The sequence below is a fragment of the Vanellus vanellus genome (genome assembly GCF_965231255.1).
Source record: "Vanellus vanellus genome assembly, chromosome: 4".
NCBI lineage: Eukaryota > Metazoa > Chordata > Aves > Charadriiformes > Charadriidae > Vanellus > Vanellus vanellus.
Window position 1 is genome coordinate 5,900,833 of NC_138909.1, and position 15,185 is coordinate 5,916,017.

Consider the following 15,185-nt stretch of genomic DNA (forward strand, 5'->3'; position numbering starts at 1 on the left):
CTATTCCTGTGTATCAATATTTGAGAAACAGATAGAGAAACTATCTTTATCCATTACCATTTGTGCCTCGCAAAATGAAGTGGAATGTGCCTCCTTGCTCCACAAGATACCACATTAACTAACTTCTTGGGCTATTGCTTTTAGGACCTGTGAGTACTTTGGCATATTATGAAGCAAAACAAGAAATGAGAAGCAGTAAATTAAGATTAGAGGACAGTTGAAACTAGTTCAAGGAACGCTGCTTTACTTGACAGAGTAAATATAATGCTAAGTAACAAAACATTAACAGTATAGTCTTTGTTCAATGTATTGCTGTTGTACAAAGACTCAACTAAAAAAAGCACGGCATTCAATTTTAGGGTTTTTCTCTTTTCAAGCTCTAAATAACACTACAATGTAGAACATTCAGCCTTTTTACAAAGTACATCAGTTCTTTCAATCTGCTCAACTTTACAGGATATCATTGTAGTGAATGAAATTTGAACCAACATACAGTCAAATAACTTATGATTTGTCTTTTCAAATACAAACTTAGATATATAAAAGAGGTATTCCTTATTACGTAGTTATAGTTTTCTATTTATACAGCAAGGACAAAAAAACCCCAAACATTCTAATGCAAGACAACAGAGAAGAGAGTTTTGAGCCAAATGCAATGTTTCCATCACCTCAAAAACATCACAGAATTGTTGCCAAGCAAGAACTCAAAGTCAACAGTTTTTCTGCAAAATCCTACTAAGCGCAGAGGCATCGCCATCATGGAGACACGACTGAATTGTATTTTGTGAACTACTGCCTCTTTCAGACCCACACAAACACAAAACTGTGTCTCAGAATTGAAGAGAAGAAAAAAAAAAAAAAAGACTAACCAAGCCTCTCCATGGGGAAAACAAATCTGATACAGCGGTTACTATTAATTAGCATTCCTATTTGTTCAATACTACTTCCAGCTTCCAAAGGAAGTGTGACGGGCTGAACTAATAAAATGCTACTTCTCAAAACTGCTAACACCCTATTTCCTGGGCAAATAAGCTACCCTTCAGTTACATACCATGCACCAGTGTTCTGCAGAAGATCAAGGTTAACTACTTCCACCTATGCATCCTACGCTTATGCACAGCCTTTTTTTTTTAAAATCAGCATTTAAAAGACTTTTTAAAAGGCATTTTTATTATTTTTCTATTAAATGAGCCTAAGGAAGAAGCAGCAGAAGAAAGGGGACCGCATGACAGATGGTCACAAGCAAGCAGGTGACCCCTGAAGCTTTCTAGCTTGCCGCGAGTCAATTATTCATGGGGATTTCTCTTCTTACCGCCCCATCCCATGCGGAGAGGAGCAGCAGCAAAGCCTCATTCAGAAGGCGTCCATGCCCGCCCGGGGACCCGGCGGCGGGAGCGCATCGGCGGCGGGGAGCAGATGGTGCGGCCGGGAGCAGGAGCGTCCGAGGAACAGACCGCAGGACTTACTAACCCGAGCTCGCTCTCCACCAAGATATACCGTGGGAGTTGCAGATCGCCTCTGCTCTGCATCCCCGCTGCTTTGTTTATCGGAAAATATTCAACATGGAAACCTGACTCCACTTCTAAAAATAGCCGAATTTACTCGGTTTCAACTTGAAGTCCCACTGCTGAAGTGTGACAACGGTGAGCAAATACCTCGTCTTATCTCCGAAAGGCAGCATGTCCAGCCGGAGGGGGGTGGCAAAAGCCCAGGGGAGCTCTTCAGGTCTTCACATGAGGTTCCCCGCAAGACCCCCCACCCCGGCGAGCCCGGCGCCCGTTCTGCCGGCCGGGCAGGCTGCCCCCTGCCGGGGGGGCGGCCCCGCTCCCCGCCGAACCCCCCCGCTCCCGTCGGGGCACCCCGAGGCGTTCGCCCCGCCGGACGGAGCCCCGCGCCCCCCTCCTCGGGCGGAGCTCTGGCCTCACAGGCACCACCTACGCTTTCAGCTCCCGGCTCGGCAGCGCCCGCGGCACTTCACCCATCCGGTGGCCGCCGAGATGTCAAAAAGGTGACAAGCTCGCAGGGGGACTGAGCTCTTCAAGAGCAGCGCCTTGTTTTGAGATTACTAAGTGATGACCTGACCCGCCCTCCCGAAGAGCTTAGATGTTATCTGGGGCTTCGACATATTTCTATCTAGTTCGCAGGGCAGGGAAAAATATATTGCTCGCTACTCACGAGAAGTTGACTCTGTTTCAAACCAAGGAGAACACAAAGTCAAGAAATCGAAGCGCGGGGCAGGGACAGCTTCACCCCTCAGCGAGCGGCGGACCGGCGCTGCCGGGCGGCAAAGCGGCCGCGGCCCGGGGGGAGGCGGCGAAAGCCCCCGGCGCTCGGCGGAGCAGCGCCCGCATGTGCGCTGCGGGGGCAGCCGAAAGGAGCTGCTCCCCGTTGGTTTCAGTTTGTGCTCTTTCGAGGGCGGGGATCGCTTTTTTTATTTTTTTTTCTTTGGAGACAGCAAAGGGAAATGGAAGAGTGACTTTTTTTATTATTTTTTTTTTTGGCTGGGAAGAAAGGATCTACCTCTATCCGCCGCCGCTCCCGTCTTACCTTGTAGCTTTCCTAACAAAGTAAGAGCGGGTAAAGTCGCCGTGATCGTCCAGCCACGCTTCCACCGCTTCCTGCTCCGGCGGGGGGGGGCAGCTGCGCTCCATGCTCCGCGCCGCCGCTCTGCCTCCTCCTGCCGCCGCTCGCGTTGCTGCTTCCCCCCCTCCCGGTGCCGATGCCCCCGGCTCCCCCCCGCCCCGCCAGCCCCGGCCTTCGCCCCGCTCCCAGGTGTGCGGGCGGCGGGAAGCCCGCTCGCTGTCCGGCCCCGGCCCCAGCGCCGCGCCGGCAGCACCTCAGCGCATCCCCGGCCCGGCCCGCAGCGGACAGCCGGCTCCACCTCCGCCCCGGCCCCGCAGCGCCCCGGGGGGTGCCGCGCCCCGGCCCCGCCCCGCCCCGCCCCGCCCGGCCCCGGCGATGCCCGCGGAGGCAGAAGGAAGCGATTGTGTCCGCGGCTCTTTGCGCCGAGGCTGAGCTGGAGCCGTTGGCCCAGGCGGTCCCCACGGGGCCGGGGAAAAAAAAAACAAAACAAAAAAAAAAAAAAAAAACCCCAAACCAAACAGAAAAGCGATGAAAAAGTAAATTGTTCTCCCGGAGTCTGGCAAAGGGATTTTTCTCCCCTGTCCCCACTTCACACTTATTTTCTTTTCAAGGTATGGCCTGTCTCAGCCTGCTTTGAAAAAGTGGTAAATCACATTTCACTTTGGAGTATTTTGCTGTTGGGTGTCAATGGGTGATCTTTGATAGACCTCAGCCTGGATATGAGTACTAAAGCCCTGGCTTTTCAATCCTTCATGCCCACGGTGGGGCTTTCAGATCTGGTTTAGACATTTAATAAGCACAGCCTGGCTTTGAAGATGCTCCAGACACACAGCTCCTACTTTGTCTAATATTAGACAGCTAGGATTGAAATTTTGGTTAACGCTGAGCATCACTTTCCTGTATTGTAGCTCCATTCTAAGATATGCATGTGCACACATTTATAATAATTTATAGTCTGCATTTACAACAGACCTTGCACAAAGTGTGATGCACATGTATGGTTTCCCATGTCGTTGCATGCAGTATCTTTGAAGGTAAGATATGAATAACAAATAGCAGCATGTTTCTAAGGAAAGGGATATACAGGGTCTTTAAAATTATTCTCCTGTGTAATCCGTTGAGAAATATCATATAAAATGTTTTCTGGTACTCTTTCAGTGTATGCAAGGCAGCGCACTTCAGATAGAGCAGACATCCCTGCACACTGTAGCAATTTTTTTGCAGTGTTTATAAAGACTTGACTTACAGAGACTTGACTTACAGAGAGGTGGGATTCTGCAGCCTGAGAAGGGGCAGCAGCAGGAACTTCATGGCAAAGGGACTGAGAGCCTGTCAGTGAGCTTGGGGGGAAGTTTTCTCTTCTTTGTCTTTGTGTCCTATCTGTGCATAGTGCTCACTTTGACACATGAGTCTTTTGGCTGTAAGAGTCTGTATGTAATATGAGACACACAGAAAGGGAAGCTTTACATGAACATTACTCTGTTATAAAAGGAGTCTCAGGAGAAATGTGCATGGTGACCAAAGAGCAAATGTGAACGTAAAGTATAAACCCTTTAAGACATGCTGCAAGAGTCAAGCTGCTATTCAAGGCAAAGAGAAATCTTTCAGCAGGAAAATAGGGAGTTACCAAACAAACTGCATAAACAGACAACATGGCAATAAATGTAACTGATGTTCAGCGGCAAAACCTGGAAAGTATGGTACGTTAGAAAAAAGAAAATAAAACTGTCATGTAACTCACAGATTTCTAAATTAACCATTTCATTTCAGGAAGAGGGGTTTGAGGCTACAGTAGACGTGGCGATAAAAGCTTCTAAGCTAGGCAAAGCTTTTGGAAAATAACACTATGTTAGAATGCTTAAGAAATATACACAAATGTAAACCATACAATTATAAAATGCAGTTTTTATAAATATCTGAAATGCCATTGCTTGAATGGTCTCATAAGGAATATTGATCATAGTACTGCTCATCCCACCTCAAAAAGCAATTGCAGAACTATCAGAGGTGATCTAGACAGGAAAAACAAGCATGACCAAACACATGGAAATATCTTTTCTGTAAAGATGCAGAAGGAGTTTGTTTACAAAAGGATGGATACAAATATGTAGTTTAATTACAGGTATTTAAAAAGTAAGATAGGATTTTCTCTCTGTCTCATAGGAGAATAACAAGGTAATGGTCGATGAAATTATGTCAGCTGCAATACATAGCCTCTCATTTCATATAATTAGGAGTAGCAGTAATAGAAACAAGCATTTATACTGTAGTAACATCCAGTAAGCCCCAGTCAAGAACAGATATTGTACTGAGCGCTGTAAACATGTAATATTAAATACTAGGCGAGCTGAGGAGCATACAGCGTCACTGTCCTTCGTGCCACAAGGTACGGGGACCCTTGGGTGAAGCTGCCTCTGCTGTGGACAGCTGCCCAGGCTGGGCCAGTGTAGGTATGACAGGGTACCAAAGGAGGGGGAAGCTGTGCAGTGCAACAGCACTGTGTGCTTCGCTCGGGATTGACAGCCACACCATTATTTAGCCTACAGATAAGAATCAGTAAAGCCAATGCAAATTATTATCTTCCTGTAAATTCAATGGCAAAGCAGCAGTTCAAAAGATTGCTACCCAAGCAAAGAATAGCATAGTCTTTCCCAAAAGAAATAGAAGTGAAACAGTTAGGGGAAAAAAGGGATACTTTCTCCGTATCCGATGAATTTCCATGAATAATAATGAACATGCTGTTTTCATTTTTAAGGTGACAGGAGGGGATGAAGGCCAAGCATAACAAAGGAGTGAATGGTAAAAGTGGAAAAAGTCTTCCATAATTTTGGCTTCCAAAGTGCTCTGAAAAAGCTCCATGTATCTTAGCTTACGCCCAGCTTTCCAGTTTGTCTCCAGAACTCAGATGACAGAATTGATGTGCAGTGGCTATAAACCTGAAATAGATTTGTAGTAATGGCATACAAATAAATACGTCCGGTTCAAGTGCTGCTCGTAGCAAAGCAGTATGCCTTGAGAGCTCAGTATAGAAGCTAGGATGCTTTTCCAGCAGTAGGCCATTCTATAGCGGGACTTGATGGCAGAAAAGCCTTTTAGCTGAAGTTTCTCATTTGTATGTTTTGCAGATACTGTCATGTAAGGAGATAAGAAAGGTGCGGTTGTTTTTTATGTCCAAGGCACATAAATTGGAAATGCTGCTAAATCATGTTAATTAGTAAGAGCAAATATGGAAGTATATCATCAGAGAAGTATTTATGTGTTATTTTATGTTCAAAGAACTCTGTATTTATTTAAACTTATTTGAAAGTCACTTATTTCTATATCATTTCCTTTTAAAAGAAAATACGTTTTTCACCATAGTTGACTTATTTGTCTGACTTACTCATTAGATGAATTGGAGCAGTATTTAGCTTTGCTAAGAAGTGGGAATTGGCTGTCTTTCTGCCATCACTTAAATCTGGAAAACAGTTGGTCCATTTTGGCTCCTAAAACAAGTTTAGGGCTGTACTATATTGCCAGTGAGGCTAGAATATGATAAGGTAGAGGAAACTATTCCGCTTCTTTATTGGCCAGCACTTTTACACACGCATGCAAACACGCACGCAGTGGAAGAATCCTAATATTAGTAAAGCAAGTTTCCATTTCCCTTCCATTATTTAAGTTGCATAGAGAGTGAAATAGCAACCGAAATCCAATTCATTTAAAATCTAATTGCTACTTTAGTGATGAAAATGCTAAATCATGAGAATGTCTTACCCAGTTAATTCTCTCAGTCCTTCCCAAATAATTGCTGGAAATGCTTCCCAAATAAACATAGCTATGCAGAGCTGCTCACTCATTGCATAACCTGCCTTCTCCTCTGGGATAACATTGCATATGTCCTACAGGAAGCCATGTAAAATAGTAGCTTCCTCCTATTTTGATTTGAATGTGATTGAGCATTTGCGTCAATCAAAGTACCATGTGAAATTATTGTTAATCTCAGGAAAGCAGCAGCTTCTCGAAGTTGTTTGCAATAGGCAGACATTTGTCTGGAAAATACTGTCTAACTTTATCTCCTGAAAAATGTAATTTAGAATTTGAGTTTAACATATTAGCATTTAGTATGTCAGCTGACCATTTTTTATCAGAAGTCTCAGGAGAAATTTGAAGACTGTTCCCAAGTCTCATTCTCTCTTTCTCAGCCTTCTCTCCTTTAAGCTAAGTAGTGCCACATCTTTCAATCCTTCCTTGAACGTCACATTTCCCAGCCCTCTGATCATTCTCTTTTCCTTTTGGACATTTCCCAGATTGTCTCTGCCATTCCTGCGGTGTCTCACCAAGGTAGGACCAAGGAATCCAGTTGAACACATATCAATACTAAATGAAGTGGAAGGGCTATTTTGGGTATCTTTCAGACTATATTCATGCTAATACAGTCACCTTTGGATATGCCTTCCTGGCAACAGTCTGATATTGTTGACTTGTGGTGACCGACTCTACTCTCTATTCCCTTTTTTTAAATACTTGCCAGGTAGTCAGGTGTTGGGTATGATTGGGTATGATGCAGGTAGGTGAAACTGTAGGTGGACTTCTCAGCATCATTACTGCTTTAGCTAACTAGAGCTTCTGGCACCTACGTGCTAGAAGCACATCTTCAGTGACCATGCAGACACAGCCCTGATCTAGAGTAGGGAGATGACGCTGTGGTTGTATCGTGTGGGATAACAACAACTGCAATGCATTGACTGGTTCAAATGGGCTACGACCCTCGGCAACTGTGCGCCCACATAGTCCATTTCCAGCTGCATTCAGCAGATCTTTCTGGGCTTCTGACATGTTGAAAATTTAAGCTGTGATCAACCTGTTATTTCTTAATGTATACATAGAGTTTGGCAGCATTTAAATAGTAGGTAAGTAGGAAACTTGTGTAGGCCAGATTTCATTCCAGGCCCTTCTCAAGTGCATAACAAACCCTTTATTTCATTTACATGATACATAGCTTATTTTGAAGAACTTTTTAGCACCTACTGCCTAGTTGGGTATTTTCAATTAGCAGTTGATCTTATTAGTACTTTTATTAGTAATTGTGATTTTGAATCAAAGTATTGGGTTTGTACTTAGACTTACAGGTAATTATGAAGTCAAATTATACGGGGCTTTTTTTTTTTTTGGAATTGTAGTTGTTAGGAGCAGAAGACTGAGTGATGAACTGTATAAATCAAAGATTAGTCAGATGTTTTTCAAGTACATATCCTTGCAATTTGGACCATGCTGTTTAGGACTGCATGGGCTGCTTAAGCATGTGTGAGGAGGAAAACCCTGACTCCACTGGAGTAGTGTAATAGCTTTCACCCATGTCAGTGGATCCAGAATTTAATTCAATTCACAGCTTCAATCTCTCTCTGCATTCTCAATTGCCAGTTATAAAGAGTTGCCCCAGTATCTGCAGAAGACAGCAGGATATGTATCAAAATCTGTTGAGGATCTGACCAGCATTGGCACAGTGGGCAGCAGGATGTACAGCTCAATGTTTTCTGCTCTGAGTATTTGCGTAACGTAGCATGTCAGAAATGGAACATGGGGGAATACTCTCGTGGGGGAAAACAAGAAGTAAATCCACAGCAGTTTGAAATACATTACTCTTATGATGATCTCCTCGTGTTTTCCTAATAGAAGCCCATGGAAACTCACCCAGCAGTTCAGCATTAATGCAAGGTTTTAGAAAGACTATAGAGGGATTCAGATCCAACGCATCCCCGAGTATGTTGTTCACACAGTTAGTTTTCCTTGCTGCTGAACATTTCTACTGGTTTTCCTTTGCATTTATCTGTCTTCAGTAGCACGTATGGAGCCTATTATGTTTTTTTCCAACAGATTAGAAAGCCATCTACTCTCCAATTTCTGTATTCATAGACCAAAATTCTTTGTTAAACTTCTCACATATTAACCTAACAACTGGAGTTTCTAAAGGCTTCGTATCATCACAAATTATTAGTATCGTTTCTTTCAGTAAAGCCTTTGGTTTTCTGGAGATGTTTTTTTCAGCACATTTTCCCAGTAATGATCTCTCTGAAACGACAGAGAGCACCACCAACTCCTACCAGCTATCCCCCATCTTGTACAATAAGAATAACTTTTGCCTACACTTTGCTCTGAGAACACGTCTGGTTGGGTCTACTATTACTGTTGCTTTTCTATTACTATTACTGTTGCTTTCTTTTCACTGCTTTTCACAAAATCATTTTCTGTCTTGGACATAAGACCAGTTTCCTTTGTTCTTTTAATGAACAACTTTGTCTTCTCCGTGTTAAAATATAGTCCAGACCTTACTAAGTGATCTTAATTGGTCTATATTAAAGGCCTGCCCTTCCTATTATTTGTCACTCTATAACTTTTTGTAATTTGCAGCTTTTTCCAGCAATAATTTTATATTTTTGTTCAGATCATTCAGTATGGATTGGGTCGATTTCGTATGGACCACACTGATGTTATATATTGCTGGGTTTTTTACCAAAAATGCTGTAAAGCTGTGAGCCAAAGTCCTACAGAAATCTTACAGAAGTTTCCTTTATCAAACTAATTCGCAGTCTCATGGGAAAATAGGAAGTTGGGTTTTTTCTCCTGACAAAACTAATTTTATATGTTGACTGGCGTTAATTGTACTATCATCCTTTAATTGTACACTGATTGCTTCCTGTACCAGCCTTTCCATCAGTTTTTCTGACATTGATGTCAGGCAAAATGATCTGCAATTTCCTTATTAAATAATGGAACAATGCTTGCTTCTCTGTCTTCAGGATCTCACGTGGGATTTCAAGACATGTTTTTCTTAGTTTGGTTCTTTTTAATTTTATCTTGCTGAAGTTTCGGGTTAATACATGTTAAACAGGTATTTTACTTCCTAACATTTTGGAATCATCGTAGTGAACATAAGAATTTCTGCTTCGATAGGTCACATGAGGAATATTTTAGCAGCAGAGAGCTGGTTAATCTTTCTGGTACTGTTTGTTACTATCACTATGAAATCTTCATAACCCAGGACACAACATTCACAAGTGTATATGCAGTTAATTTCATTGTTTTCTGTCTACCATAATGAGTAAAACTGCTGTTTAGTCATTGCTCTGGAAACTCTATGAAGCATCTGCTGTACACTGTCTAAGGTGCCCAGAAAATTTGTATCCCAGTGCTACAAATAGATAAAAGTAATAAGTTTGGCTAGTGCCAAAGTTTTAAAGCATTTTGCAAATCTAAAATTATACTCTCTCCCTGACATTATTTACTTAGAGTAATAGAAGTCTTGATCTTGTCCAGACCCCAAAGTAACTGAACTGTTGAACATTTCCTATTGATCCATTTTTGAAAGATGAGGTGTTCCTTTGACCCAGCTTGCACTGTACTTAACAGAATAAATTAACTCTTTTTGACCCATTAGGGGGAAATACACTTTAGTAAAACTGTGATCTGATTTACTCATGAGAAGAAACATTATTGCTATTCTATATGCATCACTGGTTCTGGAAAAATAATTATGAAATAAAATCATCACTATACTTTCTAAAGATCACAACCAGAGTCTGGACTTCTTTGTACTGGAAGCTGTACCACAAATATATCACTTGCTTGGGTGGGTAAGTCGTCAAATATTCACATATTTTTCTAATTTATGGAAGGAGGGGGGAAAACGGAGGCTTGTACCCAGTCCAATATAGAGTCTACAAGTAAACACAGAGTATAGCACTGAAGTGGGCATAAAAATTGTTTTCAGAGAATTTTAGGAATGCGTAGGTATATTCTGGTAATTAAGTAAAGTGTTGATCTGTGATTGTGAAAGATGAACAAAAAATTAAACAGTAAACAAGATGAACAGAGAGATTACTTATGTATATATACCATTGATGCTATAACCTAAAGGTATAACCACAAAATCTTCACTGTTCTGAACAAGCAAGGAAAAAGCATGAGAGATTAGTTTGTAACTATGGCAAACTGCAGCTCTGCTAAATGAATATATGGGGCGTGTATGGCATTTTAATTGTACTCAAGAACAAAATGCACGAGCACAGTCAGGTTGAAAAGAGGTTGTTATACGTGAGTCTGTGTCTATTTCTGGATGCCATTTGATTTTTTTCAGAAGGGTCCTTCCATTTTCTCCTTTAGTTTTCATGCCTATCCCTTACGACATCTGTGGTGTAGACATTTGTTCAGCCAGGGGCATCTGAATGAGTGTATTCACAGCGTACCATTGCTGATCCAAAATCAGCTGCAATCTGATGAAGAGGTGTTCCCCACAGTGGCTGTTCATCCTGCCTCATCTCTTTTTTTTTTTTTTTAGGCTTTGGGTGACATGAGCCTTCAAAACCTTTTGATACTAGGTAACTACTTTCTGTCTAGTAAATCAAAGAAGAAAACTATTAGAGCAAATCAGTGAAGTGGATCTTTAGACTCTCCCATCAAATAGCTTTGGCGTCAGCACCACCCTGCCTTCCTGAAGAAGTAAAGCCATATTTCTCAGGAAAATAGTGAGTGATCCAAGAGCTACCTGGTCCAAATTGTCACAGCTACATATCTTTTCACACTCAGTGCTCCATTTCTGAAATTGCTACTTACATTTCATCACTGGCAGGTTGCACACTAGTAGCTTTCTGAGGCAGGGGTCGTCCATGGCCACGTGTTTCTGCAGCATTTAGCATAATTGGTACTTCACGAGCTGCTGTAAAACCAATAGAAATGACAAAGTAAAACAATTTTTGTTGGAACCCAAATACCAGTTGCATCTCTTAAAAGCTTTTCTATTAATTAGTGTGCCCCCATTAGATCAGTGAGGACAACAAGAGCTGTCACTGGTCCTATACTACAGATGGCGATAACAGAGTGGAAAGATTATGTGATTTGACTTAGGCTATAGAAAAAGTTTCTGTCATAGCTAAAATTACATCAGATGAGTCACTTTTGTATTGCGTTTAGTCTTCTAAACCACTGGGGAGCTGGTTTTTAATGTATCTGGGGTTTCTATAGGCATGTGGGTTACACAGCTACTTCTGGCAGCTTATACCACGTCCTAGGAGAGAAAGAAGGAGGTACGTCAACAGCGTGTTGCAGGCTGCAAGGAACGCCGCCTGATTCTCAGGTGTGGCAGACCTGATTTGGTGTCTTTGCTCCCAAATGGATAATGTGAGCATCTGCAAACAGCACGTACCTCACTGCTGACTGCCTGATCTGCTGGCCAGTGGGCTCGCAGTCAAGGAGAAACTTGGCCACTCAGCCCTGAAATCAGGTAGTTGGCTCATCCCTGAGTGGGGCCAAGCTCATAGGAGTACTCTGAGGGAGCTCAGCAATAGGCAGTTCTGGAGTATAACAGGGATTTACTGCCTGAATGGCACACCAGTATGGATGTAGGTGGCTCTGTTCATGTCGGTTAGATACCTTGGGATTTAAAATGCCAGAAGTGCCATACATAAGTACTCCTGGAAGCCACAGCCAAGCATCAGTGACCAGCTACCTGGGATTTTGCACTTTAAAAATGTAGGCATACATTTATTTTGGTAGAATATGAAAATGGGAACTGTGGCTGTCATCCTTCAAAAGGAAGAAGTCTCATCCAATAAAGGAGGCAAGTACCTGCATGTTAGCTGTTGTGGCACCCCACTTTTAAGGCCTTAAGTGTAGATTTGAGGCCAGGGGAGAATCAAACTGTGTGAGAACAAAGCTGCCAGAAAAAGATAGGTACACAGGGAAAGTGATACAGAAATAAGCACATGATTTTGCTAAACTGTTCCAGTTTGGAACAACAATATTAAAGAGACTCTTGATGAGCCTAAAACTCCTTCCAGCTGCTTGCGAGCTGCCGGCTGTGCCTGACGTTCCTGCTTTCCGGCTGCAAAGTCTGGTCTCTTTTTAGAACCCCCAAAAAAACCATTTAATTTTTACCTGAGCTTATGTAATTTATTTTAATTTTATTTATTTCACAATGAAAATGGTTATGTGGAAACAGAAGTTCATGTGGTGTTCTCATGGCTTGAGTAATAATATGAGCACCCTTGAAGAAATGAAATGTGACACGGCATGGCCCAGCCTGCGAGGACAGCTGAGGGCTTGCAGGCTATGGCCTGGCTTCTCAGTTCATCCTGCACCGTACACATACATATCTCTTGCTATTTTCCTCCTTTCCATATAAGACCAGATGACAGAGGTGCAAAACGGACTGAAAGGCAGGATTTTTGTGTGTGTGGTACATGGCCTTTATCTGTCATTTTGTTTTCCTCTGTTAGTGATTTAGAAGAGGGAGTTTCTGTATTTTATAAGAGTTTTCTGCTACCTAGAGCACATGGTAAACATTGGCAGTCCACTGATATCAACAGATAAAAGCATATGCAGAAAAGTATTGCAGTACTGGACTTCAATACATTTATACAGACTTCAGATTCATTTATACTGCATAATCTGAATTTGCAGTGTATGGACTTCAATACATTTATACAGACTTCAGATTCATTTATACTGCATAATCTGAATTTGCAGTGTATGCATTTTGATTATAACTGCCAAAATCTATTTTATCTTTGACACCTGACTTTATAGGTTTCATGAGGAAAAACCACTGCTGATTAAATTGGTATTGACAGGATTGGATTCTGTGTTTACAGGAAAACAGCTACTGCAGGCTGCCCTGAATCACATCTCTTCCTCTGTTCTTACTTTAAGGTCTTGAAAACCCAGGATAAATCAGGAAACATTTGCCACTATGTGTTCTTTCAGTGTAAAGGAAATCCAACATATTGATAATTGACCAGAACCGTTCTTTTGATGAATTTACATCTATCAATCTGCTGTTTAACTGTCTTTCAGATGTAGATTGATTTATCCTCCCAGCATTTCTGTCTTAGGCAGAATCTTTTTGCTAGTTTACAGGAGATGATAAATCACAGCTATTCCCTTTAGTTACTTAGTGACTGACTCTTAATTTCTTGATCTCTGTCTGTATGCGAATAAAAATATGACGTTGTTTTGCTACTTAAAAGTAGTGTGGGGAGATAAGAGAATACAGAGTTGTATGGAAGGAAAACTAGCAACAGGGGAAAAAACTGGAATCAGTCTTCTTGATCGTTTTGAATTTTTAGTGAAGTTGAAAGGTGTTCATTTTATATGGACTAATATTCAATTTAACTGATGCATGAAGTTTAATATTACTACTAGGAAAAAAAAAATGCCATTGCTGTAATCTTGTAATTCCATTGCTTGCTATAGTATGAATAATTTAGTATGGAAAATCTGTAACAAAAAGGACATAAATATATATATGTAAACAAAAGCAACAGGAATGGGAATTCTATAATGCTTATAGTTAATAATAAGGGGAAAAAGTAAAGAAATAGAAGTTGTTCTTAAACTAGTCAGTAAAGTTAAGTTCTCCCAAGTGCTTTCCAGCCATAAAAACTTGTAGAATGTAGATTTTAACAGATACAACCCTGCTGAGCATTGAGCTGAAACATGCATAGTACTACTGTTTTCATTTGCTAACAGTCCTTACTTGCTGTGGTGGTCCCTGAAGGTTCAGGCTGTTTTTCATTCAGAGTGGCTCAAAGCATTAGGACAGTTTGGTCACTTTACATCCCAGTAGGAAAGCTTCAGATTGAAACAACCTCCCTCATTCAAAAATAGAGCTTCTTGCTTCTTTCTTTTTTTTTCCCTCCAGGATTCTTGCTGTTTCTGAATAGCTACGCTCATGAATAGTAATATAAAATAATTTCTGAAGTTCTTACTACAAGTTAATAAAAAAAAAAAGAGTGAAACGTCTTTCAGTTTGTGTGTTTATCTGTGTCTTTGAATATCTGTCAGTTCCTTTAACTCCAGGATCCTTCAAGTCCGCTAGCCAGCATCAGGCAAATCTGATGGAAAGACAAAGATAACAAAATAGTGTGAACATGTCAACAAAATGAGCCCCATTGATAAGAGATACAGTGTTAATTCCCTCATTGAGAGTCCAGGTGTCACTGATCATCTTGGAAGAGGACAGTACCCACGCAGCAGACAGTTTTACAGCCTGCTGGGGCTGGAGCTTCCGCTGGAGCTCTGTACTGTCCCAGATAGCTGTTAGACAGTGAGGTCTCTCCTGCATAGGTTCTTTGCTGTCTGCAGTGTTAGTATAATTTAATTAAAAATCTGTCTGTCACAAAATACAAATAGAAAAAACACAGGTGGATTTATTCTGATGTTCCCAGAACAAACAGCTCTCCTGCTTCAGGCTGGCATCTACCTGCCTCTGGCTTCTTTCCCTCTGCTAAGGTTGAGTTTAAACATTTCCTACCCACTACTTCAAAAAACAGTGTGGAGATAGCCTAACTTTCATTTGCCCTCCTATTTTTACTTTCTTTTTGGAAGGAATCAGAGAAATGTCCCTCTCCACATTGCCCATCACCCTATAAATACCCTTCCAGCTTCCAGGTCAAGAGTAAAATTCTTTTCTGGTATTTGTAGTGTTCTCACCACATTTCACTATATTGCTTTTCATTTGTGCTCTTATCATCACCAGTGCTTGAAAATACCTCATACTGGTGCAAAAGCACAATATCCTCTCCTATTCAAATCTCCCTCAGAAAACTCTTCTTTGGTAGCATTTA

General features: G+C 41.6%; 1 protein-coding gene and 1 long non-coding RNA gene across 3 annotated transcripts in view; both read right to left on the reverse strand.

Moving 5' to 3' along the window:
* The window catches only part of PDE5A (phosphodiesterase 5A), a 60,311-nt gene extending 57,624 nt beyond the window's left edge, over positions 1-2,687 (reverse strand). For both annotated transcript variants that reach the window (XM_082483047.1, XM_082483046.1), the window contains exon 1: positions 2,548-2,687. In XM_082483047.1, the coding sequence (XP_082339173.1) occupies positions 2,548-2,651 (104 nt within the window). In that variant the 5' untranslated portion in view covers positions 2,652-2,687. The remainder of the gene's footprint in view (positions 1-2,547) is intronic.
* Positions 2,688-5,655: 2,968 nt separating this feature from the next.
* LOC309671043 lies at positions 5,656-14,303 on the reverse strand. The gene is made up of 3 exons (XR_014269100.1): positions 14,096-14,303; positions 11,176-11,278; positions 5,656-5,711 (listed from the first exon to the last, which is right to left on the reverse strand). It is a non-coding gene; the product is annotated as an uncharacterized lncRNA (long non-coding RNA).
* Between the last annotated feature and the right edge of the window lie 882 nt (positions 14,304-15,185).